At 34.3% G+C, this 16,009-nt stretch overlaps 1 protein-coding gene across 1 annotated transcript in view; it reads right to left on the reverse strand.

The window, feature by feature from the left end:
• Positions 1 to 16,009, reverse strand: part of LOC149779531 (uncharacterized) — a 40,341-nt gene that overhangs the window by 21,853 nt on the left and 2,479 nt on the right. The window contains exon 2 of the mRNA XM_089938437.1: positions 6,878 to 6,989. Within this exon, the coding sequence (XP_089794563.1) occupies positions 6,878 to 6,989 (112 nt within the window). The remainder of the gene's footprint in view (positions 1 to 6,877; positions 6,990 to 16,009) is intronic.

Consider the following 16,009-nt stretch of genomic DNA (forward strand, 5'->3'; position numbering starts at 1 on the left):
TATTCGTATGGTTTAGTCTTTCTGCACTTATGATATAATAGGGATTAACAAGCTCTCCAAACCCGGGATATATAAGTACTCTACTGCTTAATTTAATTTCTCCATACCAAGCCTTCATACTATATGGGCCAAATCTTTTCAATGTAAGTACGATTTTTATTCTCTGGAAGTCTACTTTCCACATATTCCCGGTTAGATATTTTTCATTGTGCATTAAAAAAGAGGAAAACCGTATAGGATTGTCGAATATTTCATGCCGTGCTAGTTCTTATATTTTTTTGCTTGGTTCTTTCAGCGTCGATTTGTAATCGGGTGGTTTTTTCTTGCCAAAGATGTGTTGACGAACCTTCAGATCGTTCTTTAACTCCCTGAATCGCCTGTGGTAAGCGTGTAATAGTCTTTGCAGTTGCACTTGAATTTTTTGCTACAGCCCCTGGTGTTTTTAGCTATTTACGAATTCGACAAGGTTCTTTCTTCTGTTCCAGTTAGAGATGCCACTTATTCCAGGGTTGCATTCGTAATATCCTCGAGACGTTCCGCAATTTTGTTTTTGCTGCTTTAATCATTGATACAAATATATGTTCAAAGAACGATATTTGGTCTTCGAGTGCAGTTTGTTCTGACTTTAACATGTTTTTAACACTTTTACGACCTGCACAAATACATTCCTGGTGATTAGAAGCAGTTTACAGTGGAATAGTTCAGAGTCCTCTAAACCATCATTGGCGGATATTTTCCTCGCCGGATATCCCCCATGTCTGCATTTGCTGCAAATGTGAGAAACGTGTACGGGTCCTTAGTGATCCGCGCAAATTTGTCACGAAACTAATCAACATGTTAATGTTGTCATCGATTTCATTAGGCATGTTGGTTTAATTAAATCTCTTCGGCATTTGAGTGACAAAACCTGTTTATTCGGGATTGATTTTACGATTAAGTCTAACATCGTCATACCCTACAAGATTGTTTTCGTGTGAATCCAAATCGTTAATGTTAGGTGCTTCATCGACGATGGAAAATATATTGGAGGTGGTGGTGGCGTAGCCACTTAAGGATTTCGGAATATCTTTTGAAGCATCATAACCCGGTCGATTATCAATTGATGGCGCAATCACAAGCAACCGATCACACTTCAACAATCGTAAAAACAATTCAAATACAGTTAAGTTTCTCCTGATTCACCAATGCCAATGATTAGGAAATTTAATGAGTTTGGAAATATATATCTTTGGTAGGTTTATGTCTTTCTTGTGCAGGAAAATCAATGACGTTGAATTTTGATTTTGATGCTTTCGAATAATGCAATTGTTGTGAATATCACAGTTATTTCTTCACGTTGTGTAATTTCGCATAAAATATGTACTGCAAATACAACTCGAGTTCAAACACGTAATGGTAGGGCTACAATCAAGGTAAGTTGTATTCGATGTGGAGGAATAAAGTTCATGTTTATTAAGAACACAGTCGGCGGTGAAGTCACTGTTGAAAACTACCTGTTGAAAACTACCAGAAATACCTTGCGGTAATTATCCTTCTCGCAAACACGTTCCTGGATACAAACATATACGATACAAGATATGATTCTAACAATCATGTTGAAGCACCAGCAAATCGTGTTGATACTATATGTTACAAGAGATACCCGTTGACGTCAACGCGCAAACATAGAGCTCATCCATCAATTGAATGCGATTAATTATACATTCTGAGAGCGAATAACTAGATTGATAATCCAGGGAGGTATAAAAACCAAGATTGATTTTGAGGGTCCGGATAATTGTAACCTATATTAATAAAATCAAACATGGATACAAAACGCCTGACCTTATCAAACATATTTCATAGTCCGCGTGGGAATTGGACAGATGAAGTTTCATCAGGCTGATAACTTATTTCTTCAACATGAACATGTTCGTAAGACACAGTACAAGTGCATGTTAACTAGTTTGAAATAGATACAACACTTTCGCAGATGCATTCAAACGCATTCAGGCATGCAGACCATTAATGCGACCAAAGCTATTACATGTGGATCCCGGTAAGCACTTTCTCAGATCTGATAATGTGTTGCTAACAAACACCGTGCGCTTGTCCGTATTGGACATGTTAATATACTGTGACCAAGCTATTGTAAAGTAATCGTAGATTTGCGGAACGGTTATTCAAACACCATTAGGCGCAGAAATTATTTATGAAACCTTCTCACAAGACCCTGTTGTTGGAGGATGCTGGTTATTGAATGTGTGTTCTTGATAAACCTGTACAAAATTCAGAATTAAACCTAGTAAGTACTGAAGTACTAACACGTAGGTCATCAGTTGCATCTAGCATAAACTCGCCATGAAGTACAAACTGAATGAGTTTAATGCATTTCAGATGAACTTAAATTTATATTTCATTGACCATTTACCTTTGCACCATTCCAAATATATTTTCCTCATGAGAACTAAGTAAGCATGAATTGCATCGATTATTACAAACATAATTTTATCTATCATGCACCCAAAAGCCCAGCTTTGTCCATTCCTAACAGAATCAAAGCAAATATTATATCGACTATTAAAGTAGATACCAAATTTTGGCTGACTGTGAGCTTCTTCCTACAGAAAAATTATAAAATAGCTGTACAAAATACCATTATGATACACGTAGAATATAATGAAATTATACAACATTAGTTGCATGTTAGATGGCTGGGTTACAGGATCTTCTGGATTACTTGATCTCTACCCAAGATGTTTGGCGTGTGTAGGCTTTGAGGACATAACATTCTATCCACTCTTTAGTCCGATAATTCAGCTCTAAATTATGTAATTATGAAAAGGGATTGTTTGAGTCTGACTTCACTCATTCTTTAAATCTTGTAATTTGGCAGAAACATATGGCCGCAGTGTATAAACTACATGTTTTTGCATCAAATTATGTTTTACCATTTGTACAACTCCAAATTTCAGGTAATCGTTTAATATGTCTTTTGATGTAAGTTATGTTAGGCTGGTGGTTTGTTGATTCAATATTATATCCGATATGTTATTGTTTTAAAAACAATAAATAACAACAAGACACATTATCCAAAAAAAGAAGAACTTTATTTTGCTTTGATATTTAATTTCAAACACCTGGACGTGTATATTAGTTCATCTCAGAGCATTGGAATCAGCTTCTACAACCCACATAAAAAATTACAAGCATATACAGGTGGAAGGTCATCATACATCAATTGACATAGGGCACGTGTAAATCAGAAAAAAAAGTTTAAAATAGATTAAGTGATGAGCCAAAATGTGCGGATTTAACACTATCCGGTCACTCCATCATGTCGTTCCCCTGCCAATCCAGCGAGTTGGTAATTGTGTCCTCTCAAATTGGTGTCATCTCAAATAACTCTATAATTCGCCATCATAACGACACTACAACTTTTAATTTTGAGCAAACATCGTTTGATCTAGTCCAAACCTCACTCACGATAGAAGAAAGATCAGTCCATGTTTTCTGCCTCTTTTGTTCTGCCTCTACAGCCCCCCCCCACCCCACCCCGTTCAAAAGACAAGCTGACTAAATCTACCTTTCCTAACCTCTTTGTAGTATGGGAATCGATAGAGGCCAACCTCTTTTTAAAATTTAAACTTTCACTTTGTACTGAAAACCAATACACGTCCAAACTCCTATATTTTATTCACATTTTCAAAAACAAACAGTCAGTTAGCCAATCCATCCATCAACATTGTCAAATCTACGATTTGAGTCATCCCAGTCCAGATGATAATATTCTACATATTCCATTGGCTTCCCACAAACATTCATCAGATCACATCTAAGTCATATGCCATTGCCTAACCACCATCTCTTTTTGAAGCACAACTATCAACTTCGTTAGCTCATACAGCAATACAAATTGACAAGTGCTTGTGTGTTTTAATTGCTAGACAAACATAACCAGGCATCCGAGTACATAGTATCAATTCCAAAGTGTTCTCCTTGGTATATTATTGTTATTGTTATAGACGATTTTTTCACTGCAAAATTGAATTCTAAATGACAGAGGATTTGGCTTTCCAGCTCACTGTTTATACCCAGGTCTATGAAACTGCTAAGAAAAATGCCACAAACAGCAAAATAATTCTGTTACAGGACTAATATAACTGGACGTTCAGCTGCAAAGAAATTATCAACAAGCTAAAGTCAAGAATAAATCTTCGCCACTTTTAGCGACCTTCTTACTGTTTCATGAGCCAAGCTAAGAATTTCCTGTCTGTACGATTTTGGTACAACAATTTGATTCACTGACGACTCGTCACCAGCAGGTACCTCGGTAGCTCTCCATTTTCTAAGAAGAATTCATTTTTAATGCAATAACAAACAGGCACTTCTGTGGCTTGAGTTTCACGAATGGCCGTTTGAAACAAACAGGAAATCTCAGGATCTTTTTGTCTATTCGACGACAAGTGATTATCGTTTATCACCATGATTGGAATAAAGACAATAATTAGTTAAAATAGGTTCACTGTAATCAATGCCTTTTGATTGATTCAGACAAGGAGTGAAAGTGACCTCATCAAAAGCCCGACCAATACATGTGTCAGCTAAAGAAATGCTTTCCTGATCAACATCATTTTCAAGTGCGTTCTTTGCCATATCTCGTTTTCAATAGGATCGACTTTCTGATCAAACAAGGCTTGTCAGTTACAAGTAGATTAACCACAAACTTATCTCCAGATAGGTCGTTGCCTAGTAATAAGTGAATGCCCTCAACGGTTAAATCATCCACTTTACCGACAGTCACTCGACCTGAGACGAAATATGATGACAAATTTACACCAAGAAGAGGAATATTAACAAAGCCGCAATCTACTCCCGGAAAAAGAACACTCTCATTAGAAAAAGACTTCGCAGAAAAAGGCAAAGTATCTGATAATAAAACCTCTGGGGAGCTCTTGTGTCCCTTAAAGTTTTAATAGAGATAGGACTGTCTAAATCACCCAGAGTGATATAGAACCCTTCGAGATAAATGGTTTATAATTATATAACTATAATCGTAAAGCCATACAACGCAATTTATCATAGTCACTTAGTGAATTTCCACAATTATTATACGTCGTAAAATAAAACCCATCTGACAGACACATGTAATAGGAAATAACTTCATTATTCCAAGATCTCTTCTGACCCCAATAGCTAAAGAGAAAATAATCCATAGTTGTAGCAGGTTCAATATATAGGTTACACTCAACTTGTATTTATAGCTCAACATCTGTAAAATGGAATCTGCATCTACTGACACAACATTATTATCAGTTTATAGGTGACCACCAGTATGTACAAGAATGATACAACTTACATACAACACAGATGCAGTCATGTACCAAAGTTGACACAAAATATAGACATAAATAACATAAAGCCTTCGTTTAAAGAAACCCAGACTTGATCTTAACGCCATGTTTCTAATCTCTAATTCATTTCCAAAGTCTTATGCAAATTTGTGCTATCCCATCTTACATCTCATCTTAATTCAAATAATATTGTTAGCAATGTACTACTTAACGCCCTTGCCATAGTACTGAAACTTCTCTTCTGAGAGTAGTTAACGACCTTCTCTCAGGTTTAATTAGACGATAGATTACTGTCTCTACCCTTCTTGACTTGTCTGTAGCGTTTAACACAATAAAACATGACATATTACTTCAATGTCTCCAACATGTATTTGATATTCACGATACAGCCTAACTATGGCTCAAATACTACTTAGTCAACTGGTTATAAATTGTGTCGGTAAAAAAAAATATTCCAGCCCAGCTGATCTATGTTTAGGTACTCCATTAGGTTCTGTTCTCGGCCCCGTTCTCTTCATTTTAAACACCGAGAAGCTCTCAAGTGTCATAAATTGGCATCCGGTGTCTCACCAAGTGTATGATGATGGCTTTCAAATTTACAAATCTAACTGCCCTACTTAAGTTGAGGAGAGACATATAAATGGAGTGAAAAAAATAATATATATATATTAGTTTTATCGGGGCCCCGAGTGGCCGAGTGGTCTAAAGCGCTCACCGTTACGGATCACTGCCATCTCACCTCTGTCTGCGTGGGTTCGAGTCCAAGGCTCGGCTAGCGTAGGTACGTGGGAAAGCCTGCCAGTAGCTTCTCGTGGGTCGGTGGTTCTTCCCTGGGTTTTCCAGGGTTCTTCCTCCACCAGTTATACTGGCTGCCATGTATAGCCTATCTTGTGCTGAAAAATGGCGTTAAACCCTAGAACAACAACAACAACAATATTAGTTTTATCGTCTTATATGTCTCGCCTATCATATTAAAGGCCAAGTCCTGAAGGCGGAGTTGAGCTCTACTTATGTTTACGAAGCATCTGAGTACTCTGTGACATATTGTTCTTCAAAATACTAATAATCCTGTTATTCGCTTAAAGGTTATTTTAAATTTGATTAGTATTATAACATTGTATCGATAATGATTGATTGGTTTTCTCGGTATCAGAAAGGCAAATACTTTTGGCAAGTTTAAATTGTTTACTTTACCCGCAACAGACAAATGAAGGATTAGTTAATTACATTTTATTTCTTTATTGGTGAGATAGACATAGATACATTTATAGAGCACCAAGAACTTATATAATATTTTAGTATTTATTGATCAAAAGTTTATATTTTTCTTGTTCAGCGAACATTATTAAAATACAAGAACAAGAGCAATACACAGATGACTTCCAAATTCCAGTCAATATCAGAGAGTTCACACGATGTTTCGACGGTAAATGTCCCTGGTTACAACGCTGGGGTGTATAATATTTTTTTTCAATTACAATTATACGACATTATAAACTATGAAAATCGATGTTACTGTACGCAAAGTAATTATGCAATTATACCTTCTGGGTCCCTCTTTTCGGCGATAATAACATCTTAGGCAACAATAAAAGCAACAGCAACAAAGGCCGACAGATACGAAGACAAATGTTCCAAGAAGTATTGCAAATGTTTCTGAAATAAACAAAAAACATTGTTTTAAGCTTTGCATATTGTTTGATTGCTTATATCATTGCCGATAAAAAGATGTGATACAACATACGTGAAGGGAATTACACTAAAATACTAGTTATTTGCTCTACTATGAGTTGTAGTCAATGTATATTCTGACTTATATTTCCAAGTCCGTATTATTTGTCTTGCGTGTCCCCTCCATGTCTGTAATGGTATAGCTCACTGTAAAAATGCAAGCGAATTCGTGTGTTCATATAAGGATTTATACAATTATATGTGTTAATACTCTTTTTATTTCTCAGATTGCTGTAGACTGCAAACATTTTAAAACAGTGCTGCTTTATTTTATTGTTATCTTGCATATTTCCCCGTCATCATTGATTTTAAAATGTACCATTATTAATTGTAGCACTATGTGGCATTTAAACCTTGACAAATCACCAGTACTTCTATCCTCCATGTTGACGCAAGCAAGCGACGTACAATGTGCAACTCGTGTATGATCAATCCATGAAACTAGTAAAAAGCCTACATTTTCTTGAGGCTGCATACAGTACCACTCTGCTTCAGTAGCAGGCAACTGTTATTGGAATACTTCCCGTGCTGTATAAGTTAGCTGTGTGATTACATCATCCAAAACTGACGGATATTTCATCAAATGTCGTACGTTCCTTTAAATTCAACGGGAGAAAATCATTTTGATTTAATCTGCGTCGGGTTTGGACATCGATAATATCATAAAATGAGGTGCCCATCACGTATTAAGGTCAAATACGTGGTTTTCATTTACAATCTCAACACGGGTCATAACCTTTACAACTTACTATATTATCAGACAGAAGATCGTTGATCCGAATCCAATTGTTGGACCCATTTTATCTGTATAAGTAGTCTGCATCTCCCTGTATATCTATAATGTTTGCCAATTGTATGCATGGCTGCAATGTGTAGCGATAATATCTAACTGCATTTATTGTATTTGCACTTGGCCTATTTTAATATATTAAGAACGAAAAACTGCATAGGATCTATAAATAGATGTTTGTTGTTGCCAATTAGAAAATGATTAGTAAATATGTTGGCTCGTCTGGGTCTGTTTCACACTGGAAAGGTCGGTCAGGTGGCATCTTGGAAGACTTACGTTAATTCCCATTGGATGGGTTAAATCATGTTAGTTCTTCTGCGGTTTTGGATATTGCAATTTGTCATTTAAGAGTAGCTATAGTATGCATGTTTTAGTCTTTTATCTGTAAATAAGTAGCTATGATTGGAAAATTTTCTCGCTAATAATTTTTGTGTTCTTCTTGTAACACTAAGTCTTCAGACGTGATTAATATTGCATTTTTATATTATCTGAGAGGAAAGACATTTGTTTGGATTATTCAGTGGAAAGCATCTGTGTTTATTGTACTATAAAAGTATTTCGTAACTATTATGATTTATTCAAGAGAGTTCTGGACAATGTCATTTTGACATGTCATGACTGTTGGTGTACCTGATCTCAAAAAAGGAAATGGCCAAATTATTTAGATAACGTCAGTTGTTTTGATGAACTAAGTCTAACATTTTAACAGCGCGCAAGTCTGGATCGTATTTATCTGTTGTATATGGTTATTATAACGGATGGAGTCAAATAACAGCAATTGAAAATAGACAACCTGTTCCACTAGTAATAATACGTAACGAACGCGACACATGTCTTCCAAAATCCTTTGTACATAAAATATCAATATCACTGGCGGCTAAAGATTAAATCTAGTTTGAAGCAATATAAGCCTATGCATACGACAACTGAAATGTACTTGGCATTAATGTTTGAGCTTAGACTGTATTATTCAATGTACACGACGAATTCTGACAGCAATGATGAGGCTGCAAAATTTACCTACGGTGTGTTGGACCAACCTACAGCGGATGCTATAATTGACAAGTTTGTCCCGCTTGTTGATGAATATTTGCGTCAAAACGGCGTTACCAGAGCCTTATATCCAGTGAAATATAATCGAGGTATACATCAGATAGAAATTTTTAGTCGGAACTACTCTGGGGTGAACATGCCATTTCGAGGTCAGCGTGTTATTATTGCATTAGCACGTTTAAACGCTCAAACGTTGAATGAAGCACTAGGTGCAAAAGCTCTCCAAGTTTGTCTGCAAAGACAAAGAGGTGTTCACCGATGTATTCACCCCGGTTACGTTCAAATACGAATACTTTACACCATATTTGCTCATTTAAAAAGAGAAGGATTTCGGCTATTATTCAACAAAGTCGCACTTGTTCGGGTAAAAGTTATTGGGTAAAGATGGTAGTTGGATGCTAAAAGACACAGACGTAATCGGCGTGTTTTTAATGAAGCAAAATTCTAAACCAGAACGCACAATCGCCGGAAATTTAGACATTCCTGAGCCAGAGATTTGTTGTATATAATTATATGACAATTATATCAGTAAAATAGGGTAATTAGCTAGAAGTGTGCATGCGTATTGCATCTGGACGTACTGGGTCTTCCTGTCCTACAATTTTATTACTAGTGTTGCCTACATGAAAATATTAATTGAAGCGGAACAAAAGCTAGGAAATTTGATTTCTCAATGAACCACTTTGATTGTAAGATAAAAAAGCACATGTTTGTTGGTAAAGCCGAACTTCAATTTCAGAAGTATCAGGATCATCCGTACAATTGAAAATAAAAAAGCAGAAGAGTATTGATCCAGTACTGGCTACCAAGAAATCTCAAGAACGTGTCTTCATTTTGACTACTTGTGTTGGTTAATGATTCACGAGTTGCGCATTTTATGTCACTTGCTTGCCAAGTCATGGGGACTATAGGCTGTTTGACTGGACGGGGTTGATATAGGTAAAACAGAGCAAAGACTCCAAAGGGCTAATATTTTGTTTCAGACGTCATTGGAAAATGTTTGTACACACAGAAAGTAAACATCAAGTCCAGCAGATTATATTAAACCCAAATACCGTGTGATACAAGTTCCTTTAAAATAAAAGTTTCAAAATAATTCTTTCTAGTTCTAAACAAGTAATAGGATATTTTTTTAAAAAAGTGTGTAATTTGAGATATATAAAACAAAAGTCCTATTGGAGACTATGATTATTTATGCAGCTGACATCTAAATAAATGCAGATTCGAAGTGCAAGACGTCTGCGTTGGTAGTGTTATTCCAATGGATTTCACGTCATATTTGTTAGCATTAATTTTAATAACATGTTCGAAGTTTATGTTATCTTCATCAACCTTTGATTGATCAGCTTCATCCATATAAAGTTTAAAATCTTCAAAATTTAGGATTTTTTCATAAGTAATTTAAAAAGTTTGAAAAGGTCTGAATAGAAAGTTTGGTCAAATTATGTTACACTATTTTGTTATTAAGAATGAATATAATTTTATTACTAACGGATGCCATGTCTTGTATCGTAGCTGCATCATTTGGTGGATTTCATTTGAGCAGTATTCTAGAAAATAACTTTATATGGTTATTTTTTATTTTTTCGTAAACGCAATCATGTCTGCGTGCGCAGCGGCATAATTTGGTATAGATTATTAAAGGGCTTTTTTGCAGGACGCGTGTTTAAAATGTTGGTTAAATCATGCTGCGCTGTTCGTGAGAAGAGATTGTTGAATTTATTTTTCAAGTTAGGTAATGGTTGCCGTATGTGTTACTTGACTTGTAAAACAAACATATACAATCATTAAGATAATGATGATATCCGTAAAAAGTGGTCAACCTGTTGAACAGTTGTTTTGAATATAGCAATTAAAGTTTTCTGTCTTTAAATACGGCGGTGTTATGTTAAAAACGATTGACTTTGCTTTTAATGCTTTGACGAAGATTAGGTAAAGACGATATTGTCAAAAATAATCGAAATCCTTTCGGTGCCATTATTTAGACAAAGTCGTGCTAACGTCTTTCTAATTTATGATCAACATCTTTTTTGATGACAAATTGGCATGTTTTAAAAATAAATTAAAAGGGGCTATGTGATATAACTCTTTCTGTTTACATTTGACGCAGTTTGAAATGCTTTGATAAACATAATATTGATTTTATTGAATTGTGATTAATGACTCCATATTCGGTAGAAAAGTATTATCATTCGTAAACATTTTCAAAGGTTTATGCCAAATAACCTCAACCAAATTTCGTAAAATTCTTGTCTTGTTGTTTGAGAAAAGCTGTAATAAATTAAGAGTAATGGTCGACATGGAAGGCTATTTAGACGATTTCAGTTGTTAAGAGACCTAAACCTCAAACAATATGAGATTGAAATTGCATTAAGATATAAAGGATAGACAAAACAGATTACGGATTGCTGGAAATTTATTTTCAGCCAATAAAGTATCAGTTCCTTTGCTGCAATCATGCTGTTCAATGATTCACACATACTAAGTTAAGTGAAGACGAAATGCACGTAGCATTTTGACTTCTTCATCGTCTTCTTCTTCTTCAACATAAAGAATGATTGCAACAAATTTACGGTGTGATATATAAACACATGACTTCAATACTAAGATAGAGAGACTAATTGCCAATAATAATATTACCTATAAAATCTTATTAAAAAAGGCCTATAAACAGTCTACATCATATAGGAATTCTCATTTTCAAGCATAACTTTACTCACGAATTTTGCATATCTGGTTTCCGTTGTGCTTGAAACGGGAACAGCACTATTGAGCAGAGTAAATTCGTGGCTTTTGTCGATTCTGCCACTTCTCGTAAATACGTGCCTTATAACAAATGCATTTACATAATAGCTGGGTTTAACAGTACAAATATTAATTTCAATTTACATGCTTGTAGCATAAATATATTTAGGCAAGAAGTAAAACGAAACACGGGCATGTTGTTGTGGTTTTAATAACTGCGTCTCAACGGTATTATGAATTTCTTTTATGCAAAAGAAATGCAAACAATAAAAACATCACAGTTGGCTAATCGTTATGTAAACCAGGAAAGACAATTAAGAATTATTTTAACTTGATTATTCAAGCGTCTCCTGATTAAAAGTCATGAGTGCATGCTACGAGACTGAAGAGTCTAAAATGGCAAGGCCGTTAGAATTTAATGTCATCAACTTTGACCAAGAACAACACACCGCCCACACATTTTCTGATTCTACCATGGATGTCGAAACATCTGCACTAATGAGTTCTAAAATCATCATGTTCACCCATATGTGATGATTGTTGTTGACACCTAATGCTCTAAAGAAGATAATTGAGCCAATATGAATCTGAATATTACATTAAAAAGTATTTATATGTTTAGATTACAACATCTTTGAAACGACTACTGCTATAGTAATATGCCCAATCGATTAAGTCATATACTAGAAACTGGGTTCTTGTGACCTATATCCTATGGTTAGTTGTCTACTCTCAAGCATACAAGAGCCACATAAATAAAGTTTTATCATTTGTTTCCCTGGTCGCTAACAACTCTTTTCATGAGCTTGACGCAGATTGAAGTTCATCAAATTTATTTGTAAAAACAAGAAAAAATTCATTTAATTGGCAACTCTAAAAAATATAATTTGTATCGTGCCCTGAGCTTTCAAAATTCCTATTATATTTCACAATTAGTGAATTTAAACTAATTCCTTTACATTTTAATATATTTAGTACTTTGATTTCATAGATAAGGGCAATTTTATTAATTTTGACATCAATATGCCGAAGAACCCAAAGCACTATTGTATTTCAAAGCGAATCAAAAGTAGAATGAAAGGAAAGTAATTGGGAGGAAGGAATATGAAGCTAGATTTTATACAAAATTTAAACAAACACACTGACAAAACATTATGGAGTATTTAGTGAAAAAAAGTAACAGAAGCCCGAAAACAACAAATCCAAAACAAATCGACTTTATCAGATTGAGTTCTTTACAAAAGTCTACCCCTGCAATAAAGCATATTATCTAAAAGGTACCAGATGTTCAAATAATCTTGATTCACATATTTTTCCACTCTGATGCCTTTTAGTCGTATTAATATGCTTTTATTCTTTTTTAAGATAATACAATTGTAGTCAAATTGTTCTTGTTGCAAAAGAATCGAGAGAGAAACAGAAAGAGGTGAAGGTGAATGCAGATTTACTTAATTGTCGATTTTGATGTTTATTTTATTATTCCAAAACAGGAATATCCCCATGGTTCTTGAATAGCATATTAAAGTTCACTGTCATGCTTTACCCGATGACAAACACTTTCTTGTACAGTCAAATATGTATCACTGTAATCTGACACCTAATTTAGAAGCTAACATGTAAATGGAGAGGAGTCTGACATGAGAACAAACACACCTTTTTACAAACTATCACCAACAGCTACAAATAAAAACTGACGGGGAATAGGGAATAGGATATGATAACACACACACTTTGAAACAACTTAACACTCATGCCTACAAATAACCCGATACAGGAGGGAGGGATTTGGGAGGGGGATGTTATTTGTTTCATAAAAGCACATCATTACACAATGACAGACAGACATGGACAAAGATATGGGAGAGCAATTATGATGAGTAATCTTTTTTCAAAATAATTGTTCGCTATTAACGCATTGGACAACTGTACCACCTAGTCGGGGCGCTACATCATCGACCGCTCTTGAGCTATATTTTCTCATGAGCATGTATTTAAAGAGAATGAGAACTTAAAACAAAGCTCGACTCACTGTTTATAACGACATAAAACAATAAAATATAACTCATTTGTTTAGTTTTTTAGAACTGGAACGATTAGGGATCAATCTTGCACACTACATTGATAAACGACGACTGCAAATATTTGATATTAAATTCCTGACCCGAAGTTTGTAACTGTTGTAAACAAAAGTCAATATGAAGGTCGTAGTATAACTTGGATTATATTGAAGTTAAACTTTTACATTTGCCAGTATCGTCTAAACTATGTCTTCTCTATTAACCTGCAAACTTTCTGATACGTTGATTATTCCTCAAATTTTTGCTTAACGAGTTTCAAAAATACGGGAACACGTCTTCTTTACTGTTTTGAAGTCTATATATTATCAGAAAAACAAGACATCATGATTTAGGTTAAAAGACGAACAATGCATGGACTCTTAAGTTCAATCAATAAAACAAACTCACACAAGCGCTTGAATTCAAATTCATGCAGTTTTATCAAACCATGGGTTGACATACTTGCCGGCCGACAAAGTAATGCGACAGTTCAACAATTATTAATGTTGTACATGAGAACCAGTAAAGGTGATCTAAGTGACTTAAAAGATAAATACCTGGAGGATTCATATTTAGTAAGTATTATTGGTTGCCGGGAGAAGTAGGTATTATCATGACTAAACAGATCTAAACTTCCATTCTAATGTGTCGAGTTGAATACTTTTGCCGATATAAAACTCCCACATATTTCATAATTTTATCGCTGCTAAATAATACATAACTGTGTGGAGGTAACTGAATAAAATGTTTAGTTAAAGGAATGTTTCTGTATTTTTGACAGCATGATTGCACCTTTAATCGTAAAATGCTTGCATGTTGAGTTGTTAAATATTGCAGCTCGCCTTGTATCATTTCAATTTTGCGAGAGGGGTGGGTGTAGGAATATGGTATCCTGAATTTTCGAGTTTCTGATTAATGGAGCATGAAATTCACTTATGACGATGTACTGTAAGAAATATCTTATTTTATTTTGGACTGGTTAAACGTCTATATTTTACCCAAAAAGAAATGAAGCATATATATATATAAATATATATATATATATATATATATATATATATATATATATATATATATATATATATATATATATATATATATATATATATATATATATATATATAATATTGGTAATGTTTGTGTGTACCGTACTAAATAGAGAGGCGTCATGTCAGATAAAGGATTGGCATTGTAATAAAGATGTTCGTCTGTGTTGTTAAAGTTGTATTATTGTTCTTTTTTGCTTTTAACGGCATTTTTAACACTATTAGTTATGTATCATGCGGAGGAAGTGGGATCTAAATGAAGCTTGCCTAAAGGATTCACCAAGGCAGCCGACAGGGGCTGTACTGATCTGGTTTCGAAGGATAAATATATTCAATAGTGTGTTAAACGTTCCGTTAAAAGATGCCCCAACCACCCTTTTCCAAATCTTTATTATTATCATCTAGTATTTTTTACATCGACAAAGGCATTAAAATAAACAAGTTTTAATAAAATGTATGCTACGATTAGAACCAGATCCTACCATTGTCTGTCGGATGTTTTTCAACAAATACATCGGCCTAATCTGTCTACCCTGACGTTGACGTATTCTTTATTTTGGTAATCCCTGTTTTATCTGTCCGTTTCAATATTTTGCCCCATATTTCTTCATAGTTTTGGGGAAAAGTAAGTACTGGAGGAATAATTTATATGCGGCATAAATAGTGTGTCTTTTAAAACGATTGTTTTTCTTGTGCACTACACGGAAGTACGGTACGGTATATATATATATATATATATATATATATATATATATATATATATATATATATATATATATATATATATATATATATATATATATATATATTCAAGTTAATAATGCTAAGACTGGAAGAATAATCATGAATTAAAGTTCTTAAACAAATTTAACTTTTACCATACTTTGCGGATAACAGCTAGTTGTATTTTAGGATATACGTGCGTGAGGAAAGAAGAGCCAACCATGTTCATTTAATATCCCTCACATGATGGGTTGTCTCTCAGCAAAACTAAATCAAAAACGTTAAATCGTCTTTTTATACCTTATTTGTAAGCATAAATAATATACTTGCGTTCCTATTAGCTTTTGGTGTTCAATATAAGATAAATGAAGAAAGCTACAAATTTGGAAAGATAAGAATGTGAAAAATAAAATTATATAGTTGTTTAGAATCTTATTTTTCTTATTTCTTCTGAATATTTTGAGCATTATAGGAACAGGATAGCATGATGTTGCAACTGCAATTCAATTTTTGTTACAAAATTCGCAAATT

This window comes from Sinohyriopsis cumingii, chromosome 17 (assembly GCF_028554795.1).
Source record: "Sinohyriopsis cumingii isolate HCF-2022 chromosome 17, ASM2855479v2, whole genome shotgun sequence".
Lineage (NCBI taxonomy): Eukaryota > Metazoa > Mollusca > Bivalvia > Unionida > Unionidae > Sinohyriopsis > Sinohyriopsis cumingii.